We start from the raw sequence: 27,078 nt of genomic DNA on the forward strand, positions 1-27,078 counted from the left end.
GGTCACTGTGTGTCTGGGCAGCGCCCGGCCCGACGGGCCCCTGATCTCGGTCACTGTGTGTCTGGGCAGCGCCCGGCCCGACGGGCCCCTGATCTCGGTCACTGTGTGTCTGGGCAGCGCCCGGCACGACGGGGCCGCGATCTCGGTCACCGTGCGTCTGGGCAGCACCCGGCGCGATGGGGCCCCGATCTCGGTCACCGTGCGTCTGGGCAGCACCCGGCGCGACGGGGCCCCGATCTCGGTCACCGTGTGTCTGGGCAGCGCCCGGCGCGACGGGGCCCCGATCTCGGTCACTGTGTGTCTGGGCAGCACCCGGCGCGACGGGGCCCTGATCTCAGTTGGGGTTTTCTGTGTGTTACCATAACAACAAATACTGCTCAGAAACCTGCCCCTTAACTTTGTGGGTGCTCCAATCCCTGCCTCCCCCCCACACCCCCCCGAGTAAAGTAGCACTTCCACAAATAACACTGATTTTTATTTACAAAAACGGGGTGAAGGGGAGAGGGAAATTATATATAGAAATACAAGACTGGCAGGGGGGTTTGCCACAGACTCCAGGGAGGTACCTATGTACAGCGCGGACTCCAGGGGAGTTACATTACAAAATCAGAATAATAAATACGTTCATTTACAAAGCATGCGACGTGGTGAACGTCGCTCCATGGAAGTGCTGGCCCAGCCGTTCCCCCGCTAGCGGGGCCGGGGTCTGCGGCAGGGGAATAACACCGTTAATTATCTGTGTAGCGGGCACGGGTGTCTATTTCAGGGGAGCGATGTAATGGAACAGACTGGATCTCCTTAGTAACCGGCCCTGGGCTCCCACCCCCTCCCTGGCAGAGATGAAACCCACACAACTGGGGATGGGAATTTTATCGCTGCTGAGATGGTGACCCTTGGAGAGGGATCCTTCCTGGTCTAGCCCCAGAGTGGGCACAACCCCGGGCAGGGGGAACCTCACACCTGCACCCCAAATGCTGCCGAGTCAGTCTCAGCCCTGGCCGGGAGGGACCCCTGTTATGGAGGGGGACGGCGAGCAGCACCCGGGCTCCTGGTGTGAGCTGAGACCCAACCAACTAATTGCAGACGCGGAGACCGGGCAGCGTTACCCAGCTGGGCGGGACTGGAACTTGGGAGGTCGAGAGGAAAGGCCCCTGTATCTCACGCCCCCGTCCTGCCCGCCACGTTCATCAGGGGCTCCTAGAGTATCGGATGAGCTGCAGCGGTGGGAGCATGTGCAGGGGGCAGCTAGAGCCCATGCACCCAGGCATAGGCTCCCAAAGGGAGAGGACGGGGGTGCCACCACCCTGAGATCTCTGCACCCTTAATCCGTCACGCCGAAGCCCTGGGACATGATCCGTGGGTGCAGGGAAAGACAGAGGTCTGTCCTAACCCAGAAGCTGCTGATAGCCTGGTGGGGCCCAGATCCCAGCAAGGCGATGAACACTAGTGGGGCACGATTACAGTGCTCGTGCCCCAGGCACGGCTCGGTGCCAGCCGCTAGGGTGTTGGCACAAGCTCACTAATGCCCACAGCGTCACCATTAACAGACCCGAAGAGCTCGTCCATTCAGACACCATCGCATCAGCGTCACAATCTCCTGGCTAGCGGCCCAAACGCAGCTCACCACCCCATGCGGGGGGCGTCACCCCAGGGCCCACGATTTCACTAGTGCCCCGGTTTCACCGTTAGCGTCTCCGCTGCAGCTCGGCATCAGGGTTTTCCCGGTGCCATGATTTCCCCTGGGACAGGAGTGGGGTTGGCAGCGAGGGTCTCGCACCAGGAAGTGAGTGCTCACGAACAATGGTGAAGGGAAGCCAGGGCAGACTGCAGCTCCCCCACCCCTTTCCCTCCCCAATTAATTTTAGCACCAGCTGCCCGGCCGCAATGTAACCCACTGACCCCTAGCAGCCAGCGCCCCTACCCCCTCATGGCATCCTCCTGCCCATGGAGACTGGTGGGGGGGCATCTTGCACCTCTGCTAAAAATAAAACCTGGGGGCTTGAACAGACCCGCTTCCAGCCTGACGTTTGCATCATGGGGCCGGAGAGGGAAGGGTTTGGGGATGATGGGAGACAGGGTTGCCACCCCTCCAGGATTGTCCTGGAGTCTCCAGGAATTAAAGATGAATCTTTAATTAAAGATGATGTCACGGGATGAAATACATCCAACCAAAATTGGCAACCCTGGGAGGAGAACTGGACCGGCGGGAAAGGAGATCAAAGAGGCCCCAAAGCTGGGTGGGATGGAGGGATGACGCGCCCCTCCCAAGACAAGTAGGAGTGGGGGGCATGAGGTGAGGGGGGTGCATGGATCCAGAGTGGGTCAGGGGGCTGGCAGGCTGGGGGGTGGAATAAGGGGTCGAGGGGAACACCCAGGCTAGGGCGGGTCAGGGTGTAGATCAGGCTGGGGGTTGGGTCAAGCGACATTCCCAGGCTGAGAGTGGGGGTGGCTGGATAATCCTGAAGGGGTTGGAGCAGGTTGGGAGAGGGTCACTCCCACACGGGTAGGGTAGATGGGGGGGTGAGTCAAGCCCCCCCCAAAAGGCCACAGGGTATGGAGTGTGGTGGATCAGGCTGGAGGGGTATGGGTCAGGGGATTCTCCCAAGCTGGAGGGTGGAGATGGCGGTGGGTCAGTGCCCCCCCAGGCCAGGGCGGTATGGGGCAGGGTTGGTTGGGGGGGTGGAGGAGTCTGGAGAGGGTGTGCGTCGGGGGCACCCCCAGGGAATGGTGGGGTGGGGAAGATTAGACACCCCCCCAGCCCAGGATCTCACACCGTCGTCATCACTTTCAGGGAGCCCGATCGGAAGCGCATAATCTTCTTCTTGAGGGCGTGCGAGGCCTTGATCTTGACAAAAACCTTGGGCCGCCCGCCGGCCTGGCCGGGCCCCGTGCTGGCGACCAGCTGCGGCGACAGCTGCTGGGGCCAGACCAGCCCGCTGCTCTCGTCCGTGTCGCTGGAGCCGGTGCTGAAGGTGGGCGAGCAGCCCTCGCTCAGGCTGGACTCGCTGTCGCCATAGGCCAGTCCCTCCTCCAGCCGGCACACGGGGGCCCGCCGCGCCCCGCCGCCCCGCCCGCCCGAGCACTCCGAGTCGCTCCCGGCGTAGCCATACAGCACATTGCAGGGGGGCGAGGCGGCACCCGGACCGCTCCGCCCTGCCCGCCGGCTCCGCCGCGGCTCCCCAGCGCCCACCTCCTCCTGGCAGATCTCCGCCGTCGAGCGCCACTTCCGATAGCCGGCAGCACCGGGGTGGGGGCGGCGCTGCCGGGACGGCTTGAGCACCACCTCGTCCCTCTCCACCGTGTGGTACTTGGTGCCCGAGGCGCCCGGCTTGTTCAGGAGGCTGTTCTCCGACTGGGAGCGCGCCGCCTTCTTGCCCCGGGGGGAGCCTTTCCTGGCACTAGCCCGGCGCCCCCCTGGCCCTTCCCCACCTTCCTCGGTGAAGCGGCACTTCTTGGGCATCGCCGCTGCCCGAGGCCTCTCCCTGGGCGTCACCGGGGCCCGCTCTGGTGACAGCTCCACCGAGTGCCCCTTGGTGAGGGGAGGGGGCTTCTTTTTGGCCCCTCGGTGGGCCTGCTGGGCACGGGGGGGCTGCTGGGCCGGGATGTACTGCGCCTTCACCATCTGGCAAGCCCCGTCCTCGGTGCAGGCCAGCGGGGGGCGGCCCCCCCTCTCCTCGTAGGGAGGGGGTTCCTGGCCATTCCTGGCGTGGGTGCCGTCCTCGTCCGTCCCCTCCTCGTAGTGATCCACCGACAGGGCAGGCCGGAGGTGGGCCAGCGCCTGCAGCTTGGGGGGCTTCTTGAGGCTGGAGTGGGGGGGGGCGTAGCCTTCGGGGGCCCCCTTGCCGGCCAGCGTCCTCTCGGCTGCGGCGTCCCAGGACGACCAGATCCGGGCGGCGGCGCCGGCCCCGCCCTCGTAGCCGCAGGGCGAGGGGGTGCTGCTGCCCCGCTCCATGGCCGGGGGGTGCTTGCGGTCCGCCTGGGGGGCCAGCAGCTCCGAGGGCCTCTTGCAAAGGCTGTTCTGGCGGGCCACTGCCTTGGCGGGCGGCTCGGCGTTGAGGCTAGTCCGGGGCTTGCCGCCCCGCGCCAGCTGGCTACGCCGGCGGATCAGCCGCGAGATGTAGCTCTCCACCTTGTGGCAGTGAGCGGCCTCGGGGTAACAGGGCAGCTCCTGCCCCCCGAACTCCTCCAGCCCCCCGGCCTGCTCCGCCCCATAGGCCAGGCCCGGCGAGAAGGGGGTGGCGTCATAGAGGCGGCCGCGGAGCAGCGGGTTCTGCATGGCCACGGCGTGAAGGGGACTGGGGTACAGGAAGGGGTCCAGGCTGTCCCGGGGCAGGAGGCGCGGGGGCGGCTCGGAGGGGTAGTCCTGAGAGCTGGAGTAGGGGGCCGAGTAGGAGCGGGGAACCATGCCCCGCCCGGCACTGTCTTTGCCACTGCTGCCCACCTCGCCTGCGGGACAGAGAGAGACGGACTGAGAGACAGACCCGCAGACAGAGGGAGGGACAGACCCATGCAGGGAGGCTCCAGCTGGTGGGGGCAGTGCTCGGCCCTCTTTGCTCCCATAGGGACGAAGGCAACCCCAGAGACAGGCCAGCCCCGTTCGCCACCCCCCAACTCTCCTCGGCCAGGACCTGACGGTCCCTGACAACCCATCCGGCCCGGTATCCCCCAGGACCCGACCCACAGCCCCCATCCGGCCCCATATCCTTCCCTCCCCCCACCAGATCAGCAGGGCGACCCCAGCCCCGTGCTGGTCTCTCAGGAGCCAAGCAGCCGCTCACCCACGGACTTGGGGCGCTCACTGGCGTAGCTGCCACGCGACTCGGCCTGGCCGATGCGGGAGCAGGAGCCGGAGCTGGAGGGGAAGCCGGAAGAATCCCCGAAGCCAGAGGCCGGCGAGTCTGAGGCCACCGCGGAGGAGGCACCCTCGTAGAAACCTGCAAGAGATGTCAGCTGTGAGCTGCGGGGGCAGCTGCGAGCTGCGGGGGGCAGGGATGGATTTGTGGGACAGCCATGGGGGAGAGAAAGAGGCAGCCAGGAGCTGGGGGCAAGGAAGGGGGAGGCAGGTGATGGGGGGGGCAGTGATAGACCAGGCTGGAGGGGCAGAGGGAAGACAAGGAGAACTGGGAATGTGTGGGGGGCACTGGCCCCAGAGCAGTAGAGGGGACTAGTCCCATGTTCTGTGGGAACTGCTGATGGGGACAGGTCGGGTCAGCTGACCGTGGACCTGCGACGGGGGATGGGAGCAGCCCATGGGGCAGCCAGCCGGCCCGTTCCCTGGGAGGGCCTCAGCTTGGAATCTGGGGTGTGAGAAGCAGTTCTGGGGTCCCATTTCCCTGCAGGGATAACCGGGGGTGAGGGTCGGCTGCATCTCTCCCCCGATCTGAGACACACCCCCATATCACACCACCGGGGTCCCTACCCGAGCTGGGCCAGCTGTCCGTCTCGGCCGCCTCCCCGCAGGCCTTTTCGGGGTACAGCCGCAGCCCCCCTACTTGCTGCTCCAGTTCCCACATCAGCCCGGGCAGCGCATCCTGGAAAGGAACCAGAGAGGGGCGGGATGTTAGCGAAGCATTGATACTCCAGCAACAGGAGCCTTCCAAGCCCCCCCATTTGGGGGGGTTCCACTACCCCCTAACAGTGCCCCCCACCCAGAAACCACTGCTGCACGTCACCCCCTCAGCCCTCTCCCAAAAATCAGGGCTCAAACTGCCACCCCCCCCATCAGCGGTAGATAGTCGGGGAGGGGGTCAGCTAGCCCCTGAGCGCCCCCACCATGTTTACATTCAGTTGAACTTTGCACCCTGGGGGAGGGGATATCATGGCGGGAGGGGGGGATGTGCCGCAGACAGCCCACATACGGGGTAGGGTCCGCTGGGTGACCTTTGACCTCCAGACAGATGGGTGGGGGGAGACAATGAGACCCATTTGGGGCTGTCGCTCAAACTCTGCTGGAGACAAAAGTGTGGGGGGGGGGAGACGTCCTCACCCCAGGGAAGGGGGGGAGCGGACAGCTCCAGGGCTGGGGGGGGAGGGGAAACAGCTACCACCTGGCCCCACTGCATTGGGATATCCCAACCCCCACCCCCAAATATGGGGTGTGCAGCCGCCCAGGGAAACAAGGCCCAGGGAGCCAGGAGACGGGCCCCAGGCTCTCTACCCTGCCCCATAAGGTCGGGAAAGCAGGAGGCAGCCGGATCCCAGAACTCCTGGGCCCAACGGAGGTGGGGGGAAGCTTCCTGAGGTGCAAGGAGCCGGGGTGGGCGCAGGTGGGGGGGGGAGGGGGTCTGTGTTCGAGGCCAGAGCCAGTCGGGATGGGGCGGGGGAGAACAAGAGACGGAGAGAAAGAGAAAGGAGGAAAAGGAGGAGAGAAGAGAGGGCGAGAGAAGAAAAGGAGAGAAGACGTCATGAAAAACACCTTTATTCACATCAAATTTCAGTAAAACTTTTAAAAAATGTTCAGAAATACCAAGACAGGAATAAAACAAAGCGCAACACAGCCAGCGGACGTTAAACCTGGATCCCTAAAGCATCAGCGCCACCACGTTCAGGCAAACTCTTAACACCCCACGTCAACCGAACCGCGGCCTGGCTACAAGTCAGTTCATAAAAGGTGTAATCAGTCCACAGCCCGGGCCACCGTCAGCCCCCGCCCGTGGGTTCCGGTGACCTTTCAAACCGGCTCTCCTGCCCCAGGAGCGAGAAGGAAAAGACAGGGGAGGAGAGAAAGAACGGGACAGGCGAAATCGAACAAGAGGGCGCGAGAGGGAAAAGGAGAGGTGTGCTGGGACGGACGGACAGATGGGGTGACGTGGGGCTAGACCGACAGAAAACACAACAACAACAAAAGGAGAGAAAAACGAGTGAGAGATTGAACGGGTGGGGGAAAGGAGAGAAAGGAAACCCTCCAACACAGACCACCCTGGGGAGAGCTCCCCAGCCCTGCACCGGGGACACGTGCACACATACCCCCCCCCATCCCCGCTATCTCTGCTTCACGCCTGACTGCCTTCCCCTCTGCCTGGGGTGAATTTCAGCTCAAAGATTGAGGGGGGGTTCATTTATCACGGCTCCTGGGGAAAGTGGGGGGGGGCGACACCTGGTCAGCGCCGGAGGAAATTAATTATTCCTCCTACAACGGCAACGTCAATGAATAAATTACAGCTCAGGGAGCTGCAGACAAAGGGGCCGTGGGGCGGGTATTCCCATCCTATCCCAGATCCACCCCCGTACTCAATAAATACAGCCCATGTCCTCCCCACCCTTCACAAGTGACATTCAAAATCAGGGATTATCGTGCTGCTCTAGGGACATCTGATAAATCTCTCCACACCCCCACCCCCACGGAAGGGGCGATACCCCCCTACATTCCTGACCTCCAATCCGGCACCTAACCGTCCCCCTCTGTTTCCACTGTCTCCCAGAGGCCCTCGGTGTCAGGCTCATGGGTGAAGTCCGGCCATTTTGTGAAGAGGCTGGATGTAAAAAATGGCAAATTTCCTAACTATGCCCCCCACCTCAAAAAAACTGTTAAACTCTGGGGGGACCAGAGGGTTTGTTTTCTTCAGGTCTTTCGGCGTCAGCGTAGCAGGGTCTGGATAGCAGAGAAAGAGCAAGGCTGGTGAGGGAGGGGGAAGGATAGCCTAGCGGTCCAGGACTCTAGCCTCAGACTCCACCACAGCCTCCCTGGGTGACCTTGGACACAAGGCTCTCTGTGCCTCAGTTTCCCCATCTGAATAATAGGCATAGCTGCCTTGCCTCACAGGAATGCTGGGAAGATCGTTACATTAAAGTTTGTGGGGGCCTCAGATGCTATATTAATGGGGCAAGAGCAGGACCTGAGATGATTGTTACATGGACTATCCAGAAGGGGGCAGCACTCACAAGCCAGGCCAAAATTTCCATTTAGCGACCTAAATGAATTGAGTGCTGAGGTCCCAGGTGTGGATGCTGGGCTTTGGAAAACCGCTGGCCCTCAATGGCCTTGGCCACTGGACTTTCTGCCCCATCAAATCCTCCAGTGGCGCTAGTCAGGTTCTTATCCTACTATCCCATGCCCATCCCCACGGTATCTGGGCACCTTACTATAAGGGTGCATGTAGGCACCACATTAAGTACACATGTAAGGGCTGAAACGACCTGCATGCATCACCCATGTGTTCGCTGCACTTTTCCCTTGCCAGAAGGCCAGATGATCCAGCCATACAGGTCCCATGGCCGAACCGGCAGCCATCGGGGTTTTAACTGCTGTGTCGGCTAGCCCTGCTCTGAGCGAGGCTGTTGGCAATTTGACAGTCTAATCACTAAATCATGCTCCTCTCCCAGCGTGAGGAATGGAACCCAGGAGTCCTGGCTCCCAGCCCTCGTGCTCTAATCCACTAGACCCCCCTCCCTTCCCAGAGCCAGGGATAGAACCCAGGAGTCCTGGATCCCAGCCCCCTTCCTCTTACCCACTCCGATCCATTAGACCCCACTCCCCTCCCATAGCTGGGAACCCAGGAGCCCTGGGAGTTAAAACGCCAGCCATAAAGGTCTGTTTGGTCCTCCAGCATGGAAAGAATTTTTTTCAAGGGGCCCTATCAAAATAAAAACCAGATTATTGTCTTTGAGATACTGATGTCAGCTAAGGGTCTGGGCCCCCAACTGATGTAAATGGGGGTCACTCTCTTGGAGTTGGCCCAGCAACACTGGAATGAACAGAACCGGATCCTCAACTGGTGTAAGTCAGCATCACTCCATTGGAGCAAACAGCGCAGCACCAATTTGCACCAGCTGAGCTCCTGGTCCAAAGATTTTTTAAACCAGAAAACAACTTTAAAATCACCCCCTAGGAAGTGCCAGATCCCAGCACCCCCCTCCCCGTGGCTAGTCCAGGTATTTCAGAGGCAGGTGCAAGGCACTGTGGATAGGACCATGACCAACTAACCCGCCTATGAGGGAAGTTCTCCCAGTCTCCATCCATTTGCAGTGGGATTATACCCCAAGGCAGGCGGATTTATATCCCATGTAAATTTTCATCCCAGCGCGTGTAGCCGCAACCGTTCTTATTATTCCTCTAAATGGCTAATCCTTTTTGGAATCCTGCTAAGCTCTGTAATATCTGGTGCTGGCACATTTCAAACATCTAAATCCACGCACACAAATGTGTTTGAAAAACCAATCCCGATCCATCTGCCAGCAGCCACGATTAGCCTCTGGTAAAGGATGGAGCTGAAAGATACAACGGCAAGGAGCACTGGATCTGTGATTTGCATGGGTGTGTTATTGGCAGCCCAGATAGCGATGTCAATCGTTAAGGTTGTCTGACAGTTTCCATTATAAGAGCCTGTTTTCGGTTACTTATAACTTTAGCTGTTCAGGTTCAACCTCCCCCTGAATTTTTCTGGAAAGTTTCAGCTAAAACAGGTCAGCTGTTTTTGAGAACAAAGTTAGGGGGAAATACAGCGCTTGGGCCATGCTCCCCCCCCCAACATTTTTTTTTCTTCCAGCCATTTGGTTGAGAAGCTCTAGTGCCCCCATGTTTTGGGGCAGGGACTTGAAATCTGGCAGAGGAGCCAGGGATGTGCCTTCTGCTGTTCCCCTGAGAATCTGTCCTGTGTGCCAACCAGACTGCCCATGCACCATCCCAACAGAGCAACTGAACATGCTCCAGCCCAGGCCCACAGAGCCTGAGCAGGACTCCTGGAAATTGCTCCTTGGGGATGCTGGGGGGTAGCGGGGGCAATGCAGAACAAAGAGCAAGGAGATTCTCTCCGAGTGCTCCCCCTGTTGGCACCAGGCAGCATGGAAGAGGAGACAGCTGCCAGGCTGGAATGCAGAAGGGTGAGGAATGAGGAGGCTGGATGGGGGAACAGAAGAGAGGCAGGTAGGAAGAGGGAGTGGGATAGGAGGAGGACCAGTCATGAGCCTCAACATCCCTCTGGTGTCAGCATATAGCTGTGAAACCCACAGTCAACAAGTGTCTCTCCTCCCCCTCTAGTGGCAGATCCACATAGAAGATAACAGCCTACTACTGCTACCAGGACTGCGCTGTGAATCCAATGACCCCAACCCTGATGACACCCCGCATGTGTGGGAGGATCAATATGGCTTCACAGGATGAAATCCTCTCCCCTCCCAATTTTTAAAATCATATGAAATCACATTTTAAAAAAAACAAAACTCTGCATTAAGAGGCCTGGTGTATATTTAAATCTAGCCTACTTTCCTCCTGGCTTCGTGGCTAAGATTAGTTGCAGCGCAATATCAGGCAACCTGCCTCGGGGAAATGGATCTGATCTGGTTAGAGATTGCAAAGATCCTATTTATGCGCTGGGTTTCCTGCCTCGCTCAGGAACCCTGAAACACAGCTGGGTTGTTTTCACTCCGATTCTAATCAGTTCCACTTCTTGCCTCTCACCAGCACAAGGCAGCAAATATAATCATGTATGCGATACTTGACACCTCCAGGATACTGTATAAATATTAACCCTTTCTGCTCCCCAGCTCCGCGGTTTCCCTGGTTTACAAATTGGGGAAACTGAGGCATAATGACTTTCCCTACAACCAGAGAGTCAATGGCGGAGCTAGGAATAGAACCCAGGAGTCCTGGCTCCCACTTCCCTCCCAAATCTGGGAATAGAACCCAGGAGTCCCGATTCTCACATCCCTGCTCCTCTAGCAATTAAATCCCATCCCTTCCCCTTTAAAACTAAACATAGCTTGCTCCGCTCTCCAAAAGAGAGCTCAAATGAGAACCAGGTGTGCGGCTCCTCCACATTCATTCTGCACAGCGCCACTGCTCTGAGCTATTCCTCGCTGAATTAAAGATCGGGCCAGGGAGAGCGTATGGGATAAATTACAGAACAGAGCCACATACAGACATCGTGTGTGGGGGGGGGGGAGGTGGAATACATTTAGACAGGACGCCCTGGAGCCACAGTCAGAGGAATTGTGACAATCTCAGCTGTACTCGGGGTTCTGTGAAGAAAGGGGAAGGAGATCTGGGGTGGGATTGGTGGAAACTCTGCAGGGAGTGACTACAGGGGTGGGGGGGGCCTGGAGCTCTACTGTGGTAATTTGGAGATTTTAAGCGGAGAAGGACCATCATTCTGATCAGCCTGTCTGACCTGTATAACCTAGGCCAGAGAATCCCACTTCCAGCCCATATCTTGTGGTCGAGCTAGAGTGGGAAAGAAATGTCCGATTTCAGCAGAAAGCCTCCAAGCGGTGGAGAATCCACCACTGCCCCTCAGTCAGTTGTTCCAATGTTCGTTCCTTTTCTAATGGGGGCTGGTCAGAAAGCACAAATCCCCATCTGCAGAAAATGTCAAGGTTTTGAAATTTGTTTTTATTTCACACTGGAACGAACTGAGACCTTTTGAAATTACTCACAAAAACACAATGGGGGGGAGAAGGAAAGAGAGAGAGAGACAGACAGAGAGAGAGAGAGAGAGAGAGAGAGAGCCTGGAACAGCCAACAGCCCAGAGGTTAGGAGGCGTTCCTGGGATATGGGACACCCAGGTTCAAGTCCTCTGGGAATAGGACTGGTGTGAAGAAAGGGACTAGGGAAGCGCTATTTGCCTCTTCACATCACACAAGAACCAGGGGGTCACCCAATGAAATTAATAGGCAGCAGGCTTAAAGCAAATAAAAGGAAATATTTCTTCACCCAGCGCACAGTCAATCTGTGGAACTCCTTGCCAGAGGATGCTGTGAAGGCCAAAAGTATAACTGGCTTCAAAAAAGAACTAGATAAGTTCTTGGAGCACAGGTCTGTCAATGGCTATTAGCCAGGATGGTCACGGGCACAACCCTGTGCTCCGGGTGTCCCTAAACCTCTGACTGGCAGAAGCTGGGAGTGGATGACAGGGGATGGATCACTCGATAATTGCCCTGTTCTGTTCATTCCCTCTGAAACACCTGGCACTGGCCACTGTCAGAAGACAGGATACTGGGCTAGATGGCCCCTTGGTCTGACCCAGTCTGGCCATTCTAATGAATAGGACCCAGGAGTCCAGATTCCCAGTCCCACCTGCTCAGCACTATCCCTGTTTTACAAATGGGGAAACTGAGAACATAAGAACGGCCGTCCTGGGTCAGACCAAAGGTCCATCTAGCCCAGTATCCAGTCTACCGACAGCGGCCAATGCCAGGTGCCCCAGAGGGAGTGAACCTAACAGGCAATGATCAAGTGATCTCTCTCCTGCCATCCATCTCCATCCTCTGACAAACAGAGGCTAGGGACACCATTCCTTACCCATCCTGGCTAATAGCCATTAATGGACTTAACCACCATGAATTTATCTCTTTTAAATGCTGTTATAGTCCTAGCCTTCACAACCTCCTCGGGTAAGGAGTTCCACAAGTTGACTGTGCCCTGCGTGAAGAAGAACTTCCTTTTATTTGTTTTAAACCGGCTGCCTATTAATTTCATTTGGTGACCCCTAGTTCTTGTATTATAGGAATAAGTAAATCACTTTTCCTTATCCACTTTCTCCACATCACTCATGATTTCATAGACCTCTATCATATCCCCCCTTAGTCTCCTCTTTTCCATAAGACATACTAACTTGCCTAAGATCAGAAAGCCAATGGCAGAGCAAAGAATGGAACCCAGGAGTCCTAACTCCCAGCCGCCCTTGTTCTAACCCCCACACCCCTCCTAGAGCAGGAATAGAACCCAGGCGTCCTGACTCCCAGCCCCCTGCTCTGACCCACTAAACCCCACCAGAACTAGGAACAGGACCCAAGGGTCCTGACTCCCCCTGCCCCATCCCGCTCTAACCATTACTCCCCACTCCGTCCCTTTAAAACTAAACATGGATTGCTCTGTTCTCCTGCCTAGAGCACTAGAATGAGAACCAGGCATGGTCCAGCCCAGGGAATTGAACCGGTGTCTCTCATTTCCCCGAGGAGCACCCCACCCACCAGGCTGGAGAATCAGCCTCGATCTCATCCCTTTGTAGAAGTCATTAACTAGCCAAAAAGAAAGACTGGGTAGCCCGGTGGTCAGGGCAGTCGCTAGGGATACAGCAAACCAGGTTGAAGGCCCTACTCCAATGCCAGCCAATCAGGGCCTTGCATTTGACATGGTTGCTCAGACGGTTTGTCAGGTCGAGGATGGGATTGACAGGGTGCGTCTACACTGCATTGCGAACCTGGGTCTGTGGACCCCGGCATGTGGACTCGGCCTTTCCAAGCCCATGCTTGAGCATCCACACCGCTTTGCAAAGCTTACAAGTGCTGGGCCAGGGTCTCTCAGCCGTGCTAACCCGTCCACACGGCACTACGTGGTCTGCAGCCCGACTCGGGCTGTGTCCACACTGCAAAATGATGGGCAACGGGCCTGAGTCACACCAGGAGCAGGGCTTGGATGCACCCCACTAGCAGGGTCCTAGGTGAGTGCTTGCTGACCCAAGCCAGAGCAATTTGTGTGTGGACACAAGGGGGGGGGGGGGACATTGGGCTCAAACCGGAGACAGAGCCTGGACTGAGTGTCCAGTATAAACGTGCCAGACGACAGCCACCGTGACCCCTCAGTTTGTTTCGGACCCATTGCTTTCCAGGATATAGTCCCCCCTGTCGTTGCATTCTTTGCTCCTAGACACACGATCTTGCATTTGGCTGCATTCAAACGCATGTTTGGATGTTGGAGCAACAAGGAGACAAAGACACAAGCCAGACCTCGGCAGAGCCGTTATCGTCCAGCTAACGGCCGTAAGCAGGGAGGTGGGCGCAGCGGAGCTAAAGCAGAGATCGCAGCAACCAGAAATGGAAAAGTGCCGTCAGATCCCATGACTTCCCGAGCGCCAGGGCTTGGCTGAATCCAGCCAGACAAAACTCTGCGCCTTTCACGGCTCAGGTCAAGGTTAAAAAAGGGTTAAAATGTAGAATTCAGTTAAAGTAACCTCAAAGCAGCAACCCAGCTTCCCGCAGAGCCAAGGGCCAGGCTCTGGACGTGTGGCGAGCGCAGCAAATGGATGGTGGCTTGGAAGCCGTGCGAGTCTCTAATCTGCATGCCACACAGGCACTAGGAATTTGGCCTAGGACCTGCTGGGCCGGATTCGACCAGCACCTCATCTAGCGCAGTATTGTGAGGCCCGATTCCCAGCTATCCTACCCCCTGTGTTTGTGGCAGTGATGATGGGAGGTGGTTTTAAGCCTCTTTGCATAGTGGCCCTCCCCCCCGGTCATATTCTAGGCCTCCCCCAGCCCCCAAGTTAGCTAGTGCAGCCTCAGGGCTACTCTCATTCACACTCGGTTGCCTCTGGCGGACTTTGAGTAACCACAGCGCAGTGTGCTCCGACAATGCCCCCAATGTCAGGGGCTGGGATCAAGGTCCTCTTACCCCAGCTCCACACTGGCTGGGGAGAAGCCCTTGCGGGGGAGGGACTCTCAAGGGGCCGTTTCCACCCATTTTAAGTCCGGCGGAGGATAAAAGGCCTGAGCATGCCCGAGCATTGGAACGGTGTCTGTGACAGCCACAGCTGCTTCCGAGGAAGGTGCAAGAACCGGTCTTCCTGCCCCCCGCCCTGGTGGGCAATGATGGAATACCCGGCCGAGAGCAGAAGTTCCTGACAGACCCCTGGGTTGGCGTAAGCCCTGACGCATGAAGGCTTATATCCCTTCTACCAAAACTTCCTATTCTTCTTTTATATGGAAAACTTGTAACCCTTCCTTTAAAATCCTGCTATGCTCTTGGCCTTAATAATATCATGTGGCAGGGAGTTCCATAGGATACCACAGTAGGGGTTTCTCTCTCTCTCACTTCCTGCCAGGTTTCAATGTTCCACCCTTCACCGAGCCAGCCGCCAGAGGTGGCTTCAGATTCATTACACTTACTAGCAGAGGCTGACCAAGAAGAGCAGAGACAGGGGAAGCATCCCAGCCCCCATTCTCGTCTCCCGTAGTGGCAGAACGGAGGCATGGGCTGGTCTCGCTAGGTCTTTACGCCCCCCTCCCCCATATTTCAGGTCAGCATCTGGCTTGCAGGTTTACCCCTCTGGCTAGTAAATCTCCCAGCCTGGCCATATTGGCTAGCACATCCAACATTGCACTAGCCTGGGAGGTAGAAAGGTTGGACCACCTAGAGGCAACCTGGCTCGGTGGATAGGGCACCAGTCTGGGAGCTAGGTGCCCTGGCTCCATTTCTGGCTCTGCCCAGACTATATGGCGCTGGCAAATCACTTCTCTCTGCTTCTCCTGCCTAAACTGTGAGCTCTTTGGTGCAGGGACTTTGTGGCCGTGCAGCGCCTGGCACAATGGCCCCTGATCTCCACTAGGTGGTACTGTGATATACAGTGATAAATAATAATCCAGCGTTGCTGATTCTTGCGCTTCAAGACCCAGCTCCCGGAGTCATGGGAAAATATCTGCTTCCATTTTTTTTTCCTTAATGAAGTAAGGGCTTGTCTAGATGAACTGTTAGCACGCGACAAGCTGGGGCGTGAATCTACCTGGCGGTAACCTGCCATGCACTGACTGTCCCAGACTGCGCTTTGACCTACCCCAGATCTAAGTCTGTAGGGCTTGTGGTAGAGGAGACAGAGCTAGAAAATGGGATGCCCTAAAGGCTCATGGAGAGAATCCCCCCCACCCCATTATTTGGGAAAGTCTGGTGATAGTGTAAGGCCATCTCCTGATTCTGGGGGGAGCTGACACATGAGTTTTAGGGCTGGCACCACTCTACAGCTGAATGGGGAGCAGGGGGGAGCCTCACTCTTCACCATGAAATCTCACACGGCACAGGAGGGCAGGATCACAACCCCCATTTTACTGCTTGGGAAACTGAGGCACAGCCACTCACCCAGTGGCTGAGGCAGTATGAGAACCCAGGTCTCCTGAGTGCCAGGCCAGCATTTTAGCCACTAGGCCACACTGCCTCCAGCTCAGGTGGTAGCAGGGCAGGCCAAAGCACGAACTAAGTAGTTAGTTATTGCTGGTCCCCGCGGTGCAGTTCAGCGCAGATTACTCTCCTCGCCGTTACAGCGAGCTCCTTTAGCACACCGGATCCTGATAGCCAACCGCCGCCAAGGGGATTGCAGGCTATCATCAGTTTGAGCTTTGCATCGGTTCCCTCTGTCTCGCTCTTGCGTTCCCTTAAAGAAGCTGCCGCTCCGCGTTCTCCCCCGCCCTCCCCCCACCGCCAAGAGGAGAGGAGATGACGGACCATAAAAATCTATTGGAGGGAAGCACAGCTCCCATTTCTCCACAGGAAAATTCCTCTTGGACAGTCAAGGGTGCTTTCCTGATCGGAGAAATGGGGAGGCTGTATTAAAAAAAAAAAAAAAAAAAAAAAAAAGGAACAACGGTTGGAGACGTACGTTGCACACACGTGTGTAAAAAACACCCAGCACAGAGGAAAGCGCATGACCCATAGGCCAATGTTTTGCACCAGCGTTCAGGACTCCTGGGTTCTATTCCCTGTTGTGAGAGAGAGTGGATAGAGCCAGGGCCATTGAAAACCAGGGTTTATTCCCAGCACAGAGAGGAGAGTGGGGTCTAGTGGTTAGAGCAGAGGAGGCTGGGAGTCAGGACCCCTAGGTTCTCTCCCCAGCTCTGCCACTGATTTCTTGAAGGACCTTGGGGGAGTTGCTTTCCCCCTCCATGCCTCAGTTTCCCTTCTGTAAACCAGGGGGCGGGGCCGTACTAACCCGCTGTGCAACCCGTGGCTGAAAAGCGTCATACAAATGGCAAGCATTAAAGGATTTTTATAAGGAAAAGGACTCAAATAAACTTCCTGTTGCTTATAAGTGCGTCATTCCCATCCCCTCTGTTCGCCTCGGGAACGGAGGGCCAGGCTTACAAAGGGATTTAGAGGCCTCAAGATGCAGAGAGGCACCAAGCAGGATTTGACAAAAGGACCTGACCAGTTGAGGTTCCTAACTCCCCTGGGCCATCAGTGGCTTTAGATTGTTACGCACCAACTCTGCCCTGGTGTAGGGGAATAGACAATGAATGATCCCACCTGACTTACAGGACTGGAATTTCCTAAGGGAGGTAGGCATGTGAATTCCATAAGCATCTAATTCCCCTAGATTATTCCCCAGCCATAATTTCTGGAATGAGGTTTAAATCGTTAGAACAAGAGCTTGTTAAAAAAAAAACTACCCAGGTGCTCCCATAGCAACATTTAATTCCTGCAAAGCTTTCACTTGGCTAACGAGGAAAAGAATTACAATTTTGTTGGGGCGGTTAAAATTAAACCGCCGATTTTGACGAAGGACGAAATTTCTCATCTTCTACGCTTGCAAAACCAATTTGTAAATGACCATTAATTCGGGGCTGGTACTGATTCCTAACTCACTGGGTGGGGGGGAAACAGAACATCCTTTCTCAGAACAAAAATCAAGGTTGGCTTCATTTGATGGAGTCTTGAATGAGCATTTCTAGGATCCAGAAGGGACCATTGTGATCATGTGGTGTGACCTCCTGGATAACCCCAAATTAATTCCTGTTTGAACTCCAGCGGATCTTTTACAAAAACATCCATTCTTGAAGAGAAGCATCAGCTTCGGAGGTGTGGAAAGGATCTTGGTAGAGACAGCCTAGGTTTCTTACCAGCAGTTCCACGACTGAATTTCTTTAATTAGCTAGATATGGGGAAATATATATGTGGGGGAGGGGGCGGAATTTCTCTTATCAGGTGGGTATTGGGGGTTGCCTATTTTTCTTTAATACCAAATGCCGTTGTGTGCCCTATTCTCTAAGTAGTCTTGGGCCGGGGCACGTGATAAATAAAATCTGAATACATGTATATTTCTCTCCACAGAAGTGCGTGTGGTTTATATACCTAGAAATGATTTTTCCCTGTTCGGCTATGGAAGACCTTAGAGGGATTTGCACTTGAAGCCTGGATCCAGAGGACTTTTGAAAAACTTCCTGAGCGGTTACACCATTGATTCTCACAGGAGTTACGCCATGGATGATTTAGCCACTGCTATACTTAGCAACATCCCAGGCTGTGCATTCAGCATCTTCTCGGCGGCTTTCCGCCCCCTCGGTAGGTTTTTTTTTTTTTTTGCCTTCTTAATTACAAAGGATATTTGCATAAAAGCAGATTCTTTTGTTCTTGCGGCATTTAACAGCTGCTAATGCCTCCACCTGAACTGAAACCACAATCAGCGGCGTGGCACGGTGTGGTAATCTTTCCAGCAACCCACTGACACGCTCAAGAAAGATAATCTGGAGGAAGGTCTGTGGTAGCTCAGAACTTCCCACCAACAACAGGGATAGAACCCAGCACCTTCTGCCACAAAAGCCCATCTGGGCTGAAGGAGAATCTCCCACAATTTAGGTGTTAGCAGTACAGGGCTTATGACACTCAGCAGAGCCGTGCCAAGTCTATCCAGAAGACGGCAATGGTCTGATATTGTTACACTGTTTCCCCAGCAAATCTCAAATCTTTTCACAAGCTGTGCACACACACTCAGCAGCAGTCAAATGCAGCCACCTCTGGGGGGGAGGAGTACACAGCACAGGGGTGGGGTAGATTTTTGGCCCATGGCACCAGAGCAGACCCCTGCCCTTAGATTTTTTTAAGCATCTATTCAGAATTCACAAGCTCTCCTCCTTCCATCTGGGCCTGCTACTCACCCTCCAGTCTCAAGGCAACAACGTTTCTGGCAATGAGGCTGGCCTCGGGTTTTAAGGCAGCAGGAGACAAGGGTTCAAGTCCCAGCTCTGTCACAAACGGTCCCTGTGTGACCCTGGGGAAACTGAGGTGCAGCACTTGCCCATCTGTAAAATGGGGTGTTGTGAAGATCAGGCGCTCAGTTACCATGGTGATGGGCTTGCACAGTTGCCACGGTGATGGGGCCATACAAGGACCTAGTTAGACAGAAGCGCCATGTGTGATCCTAACGCACAGGGTACGAGAAAGGGACACACTGAGCTGGAGAGGACCAGACTGGGGGGCAGTCCTTGAATATGCTTCCCCAGCTGAGGAGGGCGGCCAAGGTCCAAGAACACATCAGAAGCTCTCCGGGCTGGGTGATCCAACTAATGTCACTACTTTGGGGTTTCCACGTTGGCTTCATTTTTCTTCTTTCTTGTTTTTCCTTGTCGGAGATCAGGGCCCCAACGCACCGGGCACTGCCCAGACACACAGCGACCGAGATCGGGGCCCCGTCGGGCCGGGCGCCGCCCAGACACACAGCGACCGAGATCGGGGCCCCGTCGGGCCGGGCGCCGCCCAGACACACAGCGACCGAGATCGGGGCCCCGTCGGGCCGGGCGCCGCCCAGACACACAGTGACCGAGATCAGGGCCCCGTCGCGCCGGGCGCCGCCCAGACACACAGCAACTGAGATTGGGGCCCCGTCGCGCCGGGCGCTGCCCAGACACACAGGACCGAGATCAGGGCCCCGTCGGGCCGGGCGCTGCCCAGACACACAGGACCGAGATCAGGGCCCCGTCGCGCCGGGCGCTGCCCAGACACACAGTGATCGAGATCGGGGGCCCGTCGGGCCGGGCGCTGCCCAGACACACAGTGATCGAGATCGGGGGCCCCGTCGTGCCAGGCGCTGCCCAGACACACGGTGATCGAGATCAGGGCCCCGTCGGGCCGGGCGCCGCCCAGACACACAGCGACCGAGATCGGGGCCCCGTCGGGCCGGGCGCCGCCCAGACACACAGTGACCGAGATCAGGGCCCCGTCGCGCCGGGCGCCGCCCAGACACACAGCAACTGAGATTGGGGCCCCGTCGCGCCGGGCGCTGCCCAGACACACAGGACCGAGATCAGGGCCCCGTCGGGCCGGGCGCTGCCCAGACACACAGGACCGAGATCAGGGCCCCGTCGCGCCGGGCGCTGCCCAGACACACAGTGATCGAGATCGGGGGCCCGTCGGGCCGGGCGCTGCCCAGACACACAGTGATCGAGATCGGGGGCCCCGTCGTGCCAGGCGCTGCCCAGACACACGGTGATCGAGATCAGGGCCCCGTCGGGCCGGGTGCTGCCCAGACACACAGTGACCGAGATCAGGGCCCCGTCGCACCGGGCGCTGCCCAGACACACAGTGACCGAGATCAGGGGCCCGTCACGCCGGGCGCCGCCCAGACACACAGTGACAGAGATCAGGACCCCGTCGGGCCGGGCGCTGCCCAGACACACAGTGACCGAGATCGGGGGCCCGTCACCCCGGGCGCTGCCCAGACACACAGTGATCGAGATCGGGGGCCCGTCACCCCGGGCGCTGCCCAGACACACAGTGACCGAGATCGGGGCCGCCAGGCGTTGCCCAGACACATGGTGACTGAGGAGGGGAGGGGGTAATGGGGTCTGTTTTGGGGTCAGATAGGGCAGGGGCTCCCAGGAGGAGAGGGTGTGATGGGGATCTGTGCTAAGGTCAATTGGGAGGGGGCTTACTGAGGGTGGACAACAGGGTCTGTCTTGAGGGCTCTCTGGGGCTGGGGGAATAACGGGGTCTGCGTTGGGGTGACACGCAGAGGAAGATCCCTGACGTAATGGGGCCCATCCTGGCACCAGCAACCTCCCTGCCCCATCCATCCCGCTAGCTACAGCTCGCTCCCTCCCTCCCCCGCCAGTCCAGGCCGGAGTTTCGCTCCTTTCGGCACAGCCCCCCCCAGCCCAGCGGTTATGGCCCATAAGTAATAAAGCAGAGATAAGGCGCAGGAGGGAGCGGTGGGGGAAGGGAGGCTGCGCACCAGGCAGGAGCCTGCCCCCTTGCATCCCTTCAGCATCCCTCAGCGGCCAGGAATGGGGTGGAGGGGGGCAGGCAAAGCGAAACAGCTCCAGCCAGCCCAGCCGAGGGGCCCAGTCTGCCCCCAGCAGCTACCGCCAGGCCCCTGACCATGCAGCTGTCGGCTGCCACCAGCCCTGCCTCATGCCGACAACTCTCAGCCCTCCCCCATCCCGCTGATTTAAAGTCCAGCGGGAAGTGGGGGGGGGGAGGGGGTTGGCTGGCTCAGCTCCCCCTCTGGAACCACGGGCTCACCCCCTGCTTCTTGCTAGTCCCTTGGCAGCAGCTTCGCTTCATTTCTGCGGCCTCCCCACCCAAGATCGCCCCCCACACCCACCCGCGCCGGGCGCTGCACTGTCTGAGCAGGATTATTACCCCTGTTTTACTGACGGGGACAGCGAGGCACAGGGAGAGGCAGATTTGCCCAAGGATCCCACCCCCACAGCCTCAGTTGTGAGCCACCAACAGCTTCTGCCTTTGAAGAAACGAGGAGCGGAGAGGAGAAATCAGACTCCGAGCGGAAAGGCAGCCCCAGCCGGAGCCAGTGGGGCGATGTGTGTGCGGGGTGGGGGGCGGGGGGATGGACGCTGCAGCCGGGGACGCGTGGCTGGGCTTTGCTTTGTCTGAGCATCTCTCCCAAGGAAACCCTAAACCGGGGCCGCTCCGGACGCCAAGCCGCAGCCTCGCGCACCGTCATGTCTCAGGCATGAGCCGACCTCAGCCCGCCGGCCGCCGGCCCATTCCAGACGGCTCACGTGTTTCCCCCCCACCCCCGACAAGACTCCCACACGCCCCAGCTCCATCTGGAAGGCAGGGGACCGACGAGGCCTGCCAGAGCGCATGCCGGACGGCGCATCAGGGGAATGGCCAGGCCAAGGCTAAAGACACGGACAATGCTAGCCACCGGCACTCCCCTGAGGAAGTTCACCACACCCTGGGGGCGGGAGGGGGGTGTCCTAACTTCCATCAGCCAGGGCAGCACCTCCCTGAGGAAGTTCACCAAACCAGGCTGGGATGGTGTCAGAAGCCCCCCCTCTCCTACACACACACATATATGAGGGGTGGGGAGCACAGCTGTATGGGAAACAGATTGCCCGTCCCTCAAGAATTTTCTATTTTTCCTGTCCCGAATTGGGAAGAAAAGTCAAAATCCTGAAAATTTTCACCAACCAGCAATCCAAGAAGTAGTAGTCGTAGAGGAAACAGAATCAGAAGAAGACTGGGTCCAATTGAAAGGTTTTGTGTTGATTGAAAGCTTTTTTATTCTCATCTGCCTTGTTTACATTCCTCCCCCTCAAATTAAACTTCAAATTTCCCTTTTGCCCTCCCCCACCCCCACCCAAAAAACCCAACAACCTGGAACTTTCTCATTTTGGAAAATGTGACGACAGGGACGTGGTGACAATTCCTATCCCCTTCCCCCCACCAAAAAAATCAGGAAATTTGTCAAAACCAAAAAAAACTTTCCCACAAAAAATTTGGGTTTTGACGCATCAGCGTTTCCCAGTGTGTGTGGGGGGGGAATTTTGTTGAAAAACTCCCAACCTTCTCTGAGGGAGGAAGGCGCCTCTCCATCTCGGGAATGGACCCCAGCCCAGCCAGAAGATAAAGACCAAAGAAGGGGACGGGGGGAGGAGAAATAGGATGGTTGCGTGCGTGACCCCTGCCCAACACAAGAGGGGGCGGAGTCATGGCACAGGGGCGGGGCACAGGGGCGGGGCCACATAGTGCCCTATGTGAGGTTGGGCCCAGCATTCTGGATTGCTTTGCCCTGGCCCTGGGGTCTAGCTGGCACTGCTCAGATGCAGCTCACCACGCCACTGACACACGGTCAAGATGGGAGGGGCGGAGGGGTGTAAGGAAGACACAGAAGTCCAGGCAGCCTGTTCTCTGGCTGACTCATTCCCTCCCCACCGGAGCCCAGACAGTCTTGGGGTGACAGGAGGACTCGTCGGCCCATTATCCCACCGCCGGAGCAGCGTTATCAGCACCAAGGCACGCAGTTTGTATCTGCAGCAGGACGAATTCACCCAGCACTCAGCATCCTGATCTGACTGCAGCCTCGTCCCCGGGGCCACACAGCTCCAGGGCCCTCCCTCCCCTGCCTTCCCTCAATGCAAGGTCCAAGGAACAGCCTCCAGACCAGCTCACCCCCGCCCCACCAGAGGATCTCATCACTATGCAAAGCAGACGCCTGTCATTGGCTGCTGGCTGCTCGCCCCATTAATCCCCTGCTGGAAGACGCTGCCGGGCTTTTTGACAGCAGTTCCGCAAACGTGAAGTCGATTTAATTAAATCGGGGGGGGGGGGGAGAGAAAGAGCAAAATCTTTTTATTAAATCAGTAAATAGCTGGCAAAGCCGGAGCTGAAAGGGGGGCAGGGATGGGGGGGCAGAGATGTACCAGGCCCAGCAGGAACCCCATAGCCCTGGCAGCAGCAGAAGGGACCAGTAACGGCAGCCCCCAGTTTAGGGGTCCAAGCGATATCTGGTCAGCGACGCAAAGAGCTCCCACGGCTGCACAGGCCAAGCTGTGAAATCAGCAAGATAGCACATCCAGGGCACTGAAAATACAGAGCACCTTGCAAGAGGGTGGGGGGTGGTTAGAGCACAGGAGTGGGGGGAATCAGGACTCCTGGGTTCTACCCCCAGCTCTGGGAGGGGAGTGGGGTCTAGTGGTTACAGCAGAAGCGATTGGTGCCTTGAGTCCTGGGTTCTATTCCTGTCCCGGACACTGATTTGCTGGGTGATCTCAGGATATGTTACTCCCTCATCTGTGCCGTGCCTCTATTTCCCCCCTATATGTAGAATCCACCCAGGTCACTGCTAGGAGGAAGGTCACCAAGCCACTCAAGTCCTGTAGCTTCCCCTACTGCCGCAATGTTAAGAGACACTAGAGCATGGGGGTGGGGATGAAGATATTTACTACATGACGTCAGCCCAGCACCCTGCCACCAGCACCAGTCAACATCCAAGGCTTCCGAATCAGCCATGCTACTGGCTGAATGCGCTGCAGGGGCAGTTGAGGAATCCCCTTCCTGACCCTGCTCCAGGGCCCAGCTCCTGCCCTGGAGCATGACCTTGACTACTGTAACTCTCCCGGCATGGGCAGCAGTCTGGAGCACAGCACAGCAGTGCTGTCCATCTGTCTGTCCTGCTGCGACAGGGAGGGGCCGAGATGCACCCAGGGAAGCACTCCAGTGAGAATAGCTTTAGCTATTACCACTTTCCAAGAGGTAAGGTGGTCCCGCGTGCCCAACAGACACCTTTGCCCAGGACTTGTTACACAAAGAGACACAAGACCCACACAACATCCCCCAACCCCACTCCAGAGCCACTGGGGACAGTTTGGATTGGTACTGCAGGGTCTTAGGTTAGAGCCAGCCAGGGTCACAGGCCGGAGAGAGATCTGCCCCACCCAGCACTCCCAGGACAGCCTGAGTTCGGAGAGGCAGGGCACCACAGTGAAGAAGCTCACCACACCGCTGACCCCTTTCCAGCTACGACACCGCACTGAGGAAGCTCACCACAACCCCAGCCCCTCCCTGGCTAGGACAGCGCAGCAAGGAATCTCGCCACACAACCGAAGTCCTAGCTGACTCCGGCACAGTGACATTGGGGTCACGGAGGAACCTGATGACGGGACAATCGCAGGTTTTATGAGCGATGCCCCCCCCCCCTTTTCAACTCCCAGCCCACCTGCTTTCCCCTCTGAGCAGGCGGAGAATGAGATGGGGGAAGACGCAGCCCATGCACCAGAGAACCTGACAAGCGCTGACAGATAGACAGACACCCCGCGCCCCAGAGAGCTTTCCATAGCACTACAATGAAGTTAGTGGAGCAAAGCTGATTTATGCCAACTGGGGATCTGGCCCCACTGACTCCAATGGAGTTACAGCCAATTTACCCCAGCTAGGGATCCAGCCCTGCACTGTAAGGTCTCTGGGGCAGGGACTCTTTATGGCTTGCCCGCATAGCGCTCAGCACAACGGGGCCCTGATCCCCAGTTGGCGCCCCAGCTACGGCAGGACTAAATACCAGTCAGACCTCAGAGGAACACCTCACCTGCCGTCTCCGGCCTCCCCCTAGCTGCCTTGGGCCAGCACAGCCCCACAGCCTGCAGGATCTTCCCTTCCACCCGCACATGGAGAAGACAATAGGTGCTTGGTCTAATCGGTCAATGACAAGACAGCCCTTCCCCTGCATTAGCACGGGGTCTGGGCACAGACTGAATTCTGTTCCTGAAGATGCCAAAACAGAAATGATCAATGGTCTGTTGAGTGCAGTGTCCCCACCACCCCCTTCCTTGCTGCACCAGAGCAGACCAATGGGCCAGTCTAGATCCACATTCTCTCCTGGATGGCATGGAGGAAACAGACCTAACTGTGCACTCGGATTGGGTGCCTTCCTGACCATTAGCCAGTGATCAGCTCTGAAGCATGAGGGTGAGGTTTTGTATTAAAAAACAATCTTCACTTTTTTCCAACTCCTACCCAAGCACTGTGCATTGGTAGCATCCTGTGGCAGGGAATTCCACAAGTTAATTTTGTGCTACACAGGAGAGCATAGGTGCTGGAACTACGGATGCTGGGGGTACTGCCACACCCCCTGACTTGAAGTGGTTTTCATCATATACAGGGTTTACAGTTGGGTTCAATAGGTCTCGGCACCCCCACTATAAAAATTGCTCCAGCATCACTGGAGGAGAGAATTAATTTTCTTCTACTTTCAGTTTATCGCTTCGCAATTTCACAGGCCCCATTTTCCCCCTCGCGTCTATCCAGAGGTATCAGGAATATCCTCCTTTCTCTAGCTCTCAGGAAAACCCTAACACTAAAAGCCCAGTTGCTATTATACTTAGTGGGAGATCTACCAACTAATGCCTCATGGTCACACAATAATTCACTACTTTGTTGCTTACCGGATTCATGTTCCAAAAGCAGTTTAAACTGCAAGCCCATCCAAATCAGGAAGAAAAGTTGGCCCTGGGTTGCTCCTGTTGGGAACAGAGCCCTTGAGGCCTGACTCCCAGTCTCCTGCTCTAACCACTGACCCCACTCGCCTCCCAAGGCTAGGGATAGAACCCAGGAGTCCTGGTTCCCAGGTTCCCTGCTCTAACCACACTGCCATAGAGAAAACACACAAAGAGCAACAGATTCCAACCACAGGGCAGGGGACAATGTAACCTAGGACATGGTGGTGCCATCAACTTGAGTCAGTCCACAGGCCGGGCCCAGGGGCTCCCAGAGGCCAGGGGGTCTGAGATGTTTCCATGCAAGTTAAATACACAAAGGAAGGGGAGAGGAAGCCTCCTGCTCACCTGCCCCAGGAAAAGGGAGCTCCCCTACCCCTAGAAAACACTAAAACTGCACAGCTGGGGGCTCCCACAACCCCATAATAGCCCCATAGACCCCCACACTACACAGCTAGGGGCTCCCCCCACACCCACTCAGAACAGCCTCATAAACCTCACCCCCCCCAACAGCCTTGTACACCCCCCACTGAACAGCTGGGGGGTCCCCCCACACCCCTATAACAGCCCCATACATCCCATAACTGCCCCATACACACACACACCCCCACACACACAGTGGGGACTGCCCCCCACACCAGCCCCATTTACCCCCACATCGCACCGCAGGGTGCTGTCCGCACATCCCCAGGCCAGCCCCATGCACCCCCCACACCCTGCACAGCTGGGGCTCCCCGCACATTCCCATGCACCCCCCACACCCTGCACAGCTGGGGCTCCCCGCACATTCCCATGCACCCCCCACACCCCGCACAGCTGGAGCTCCCCGCACATCCCCATGCCAGCCCCCACACCCCGCACAGCTGGAGCTTCCCGCACATCCCCATGCACCCCCCACACCCCGCACAGCTGGGGCTCCCCGCACATCCCCAGGCCAGCCCCATGCACCCCCCACACCCCGCACAGCTATGGGGAGGCCGGACACAGCCCCCTGGAATTAGCCCGACCGTGCCCAGCGAGTCCCCGTCCCGTCCCGGGACCCCTACCCCGGCCCCGCCGCCCCCGCTCTCCGGACCCCGTCCCCAGGCGCTCCGGCCGGGACTCACCAGCTGCTCCTCGGGGGCCGGCTCCCCGGCGCTGCCCGGCTCGGGCTCCCCGGCCGCCTGCTCGGCGGGCTCGGTCCCGAGGCGCAGCGCCTGCCGCACCCGGCGCTCCTGGCGCTCCCGCAGCAGGTGGAGCTCGCAGAGCCCGGCCAGGCTCCCCTCCAGCCAGCCCCGGAGCCGGCCCCGCTCCGGGCTCACGGGGAAGGAGAACGCCCGGATCATCCCCGCGGCTCGGCTCCCGCTGCTGCCCCTGCGGCCCCGGCCAGCGCAGCCGAACCGCTCCGCCTGCGGCAGCTCGGCGCTGTCACCGCTTCATCTGCATAA

At 57.6% G+C, this 27,078-nt stretch overlaps 1 protein-coding gene across 1 annotated transcript; it reads right to left on the reverse strand.

The window, feature by feature from the left end:
- Nucleotides 1–458: 458 nt before the first annotated feature.
- Nucleotides 459–27,003, reverse strand: DACT3 (dishevelled binding antagonist of beta catenin 3). Its single transcript, XM_054009828.1, has 4 exons — nucleotides 26,758–27,003; nucleotides 5,420–5,531; nucleotides 4,779–4,934; nucleotides 459–4,446 (listed from the first exon to the last, which is right to left on the reverse strand). Exons 1-4 carry the CDS (start codon nucleotides 26,974–26,976, stop codon nucleotides 2,768–2,770), a joined length of 2,166 nt encoding a protein of 721 aa, XP_053865803.1. The 5' UTR covers nucleotides 26,977–27,003; the 3' UTR covers nucleotides 459–2,767.
- Between the last annotated feature and the right edge of the window lie 75 nt (nucleotides 27,004–27,078).

This window comes from Malaclemys terrapin, chromosome 20 (genome assembly GCF_027887155.1).
Source record: "Malaclemys terrapin pileata isolate rMalTer1 chromosome 20, rMalTer1.hap1, whole genome shotgun sequence".
In the NCBI taxonomy this organism is placed as follows: Eukaryota; Metazoa; Chordata; order Testudines; family Emydidae; genus Malaclemys; species Malaclemys terrapin.

Bases quoted from the DNA above. Each gene is read 5' to 3' on its own strand.
- DACT3 (XM_054009828.1), bottom strand. From the start codon at position 26,976: ATGATCCGGGCGTTCTCCTTCCCCGTGAGCCCGGAGCGGGGCCGGCTC. The intron at 5,532-26,757 runs GTGAGTCCCGGC...GTTCCTTTCCAG, and splicing joins CGGCCCCCGAGGAGCAGCTG to GATGCGCTGCCCGGGCTGAT. The intron at 4,447-4,778 runs GTGAGCGGCTGC...TCTGTCCCGCAG, and splicing joins TGAGCGCCCCAAGTCCGTGG to GCGAGGTGGGCAGCAGTGGC.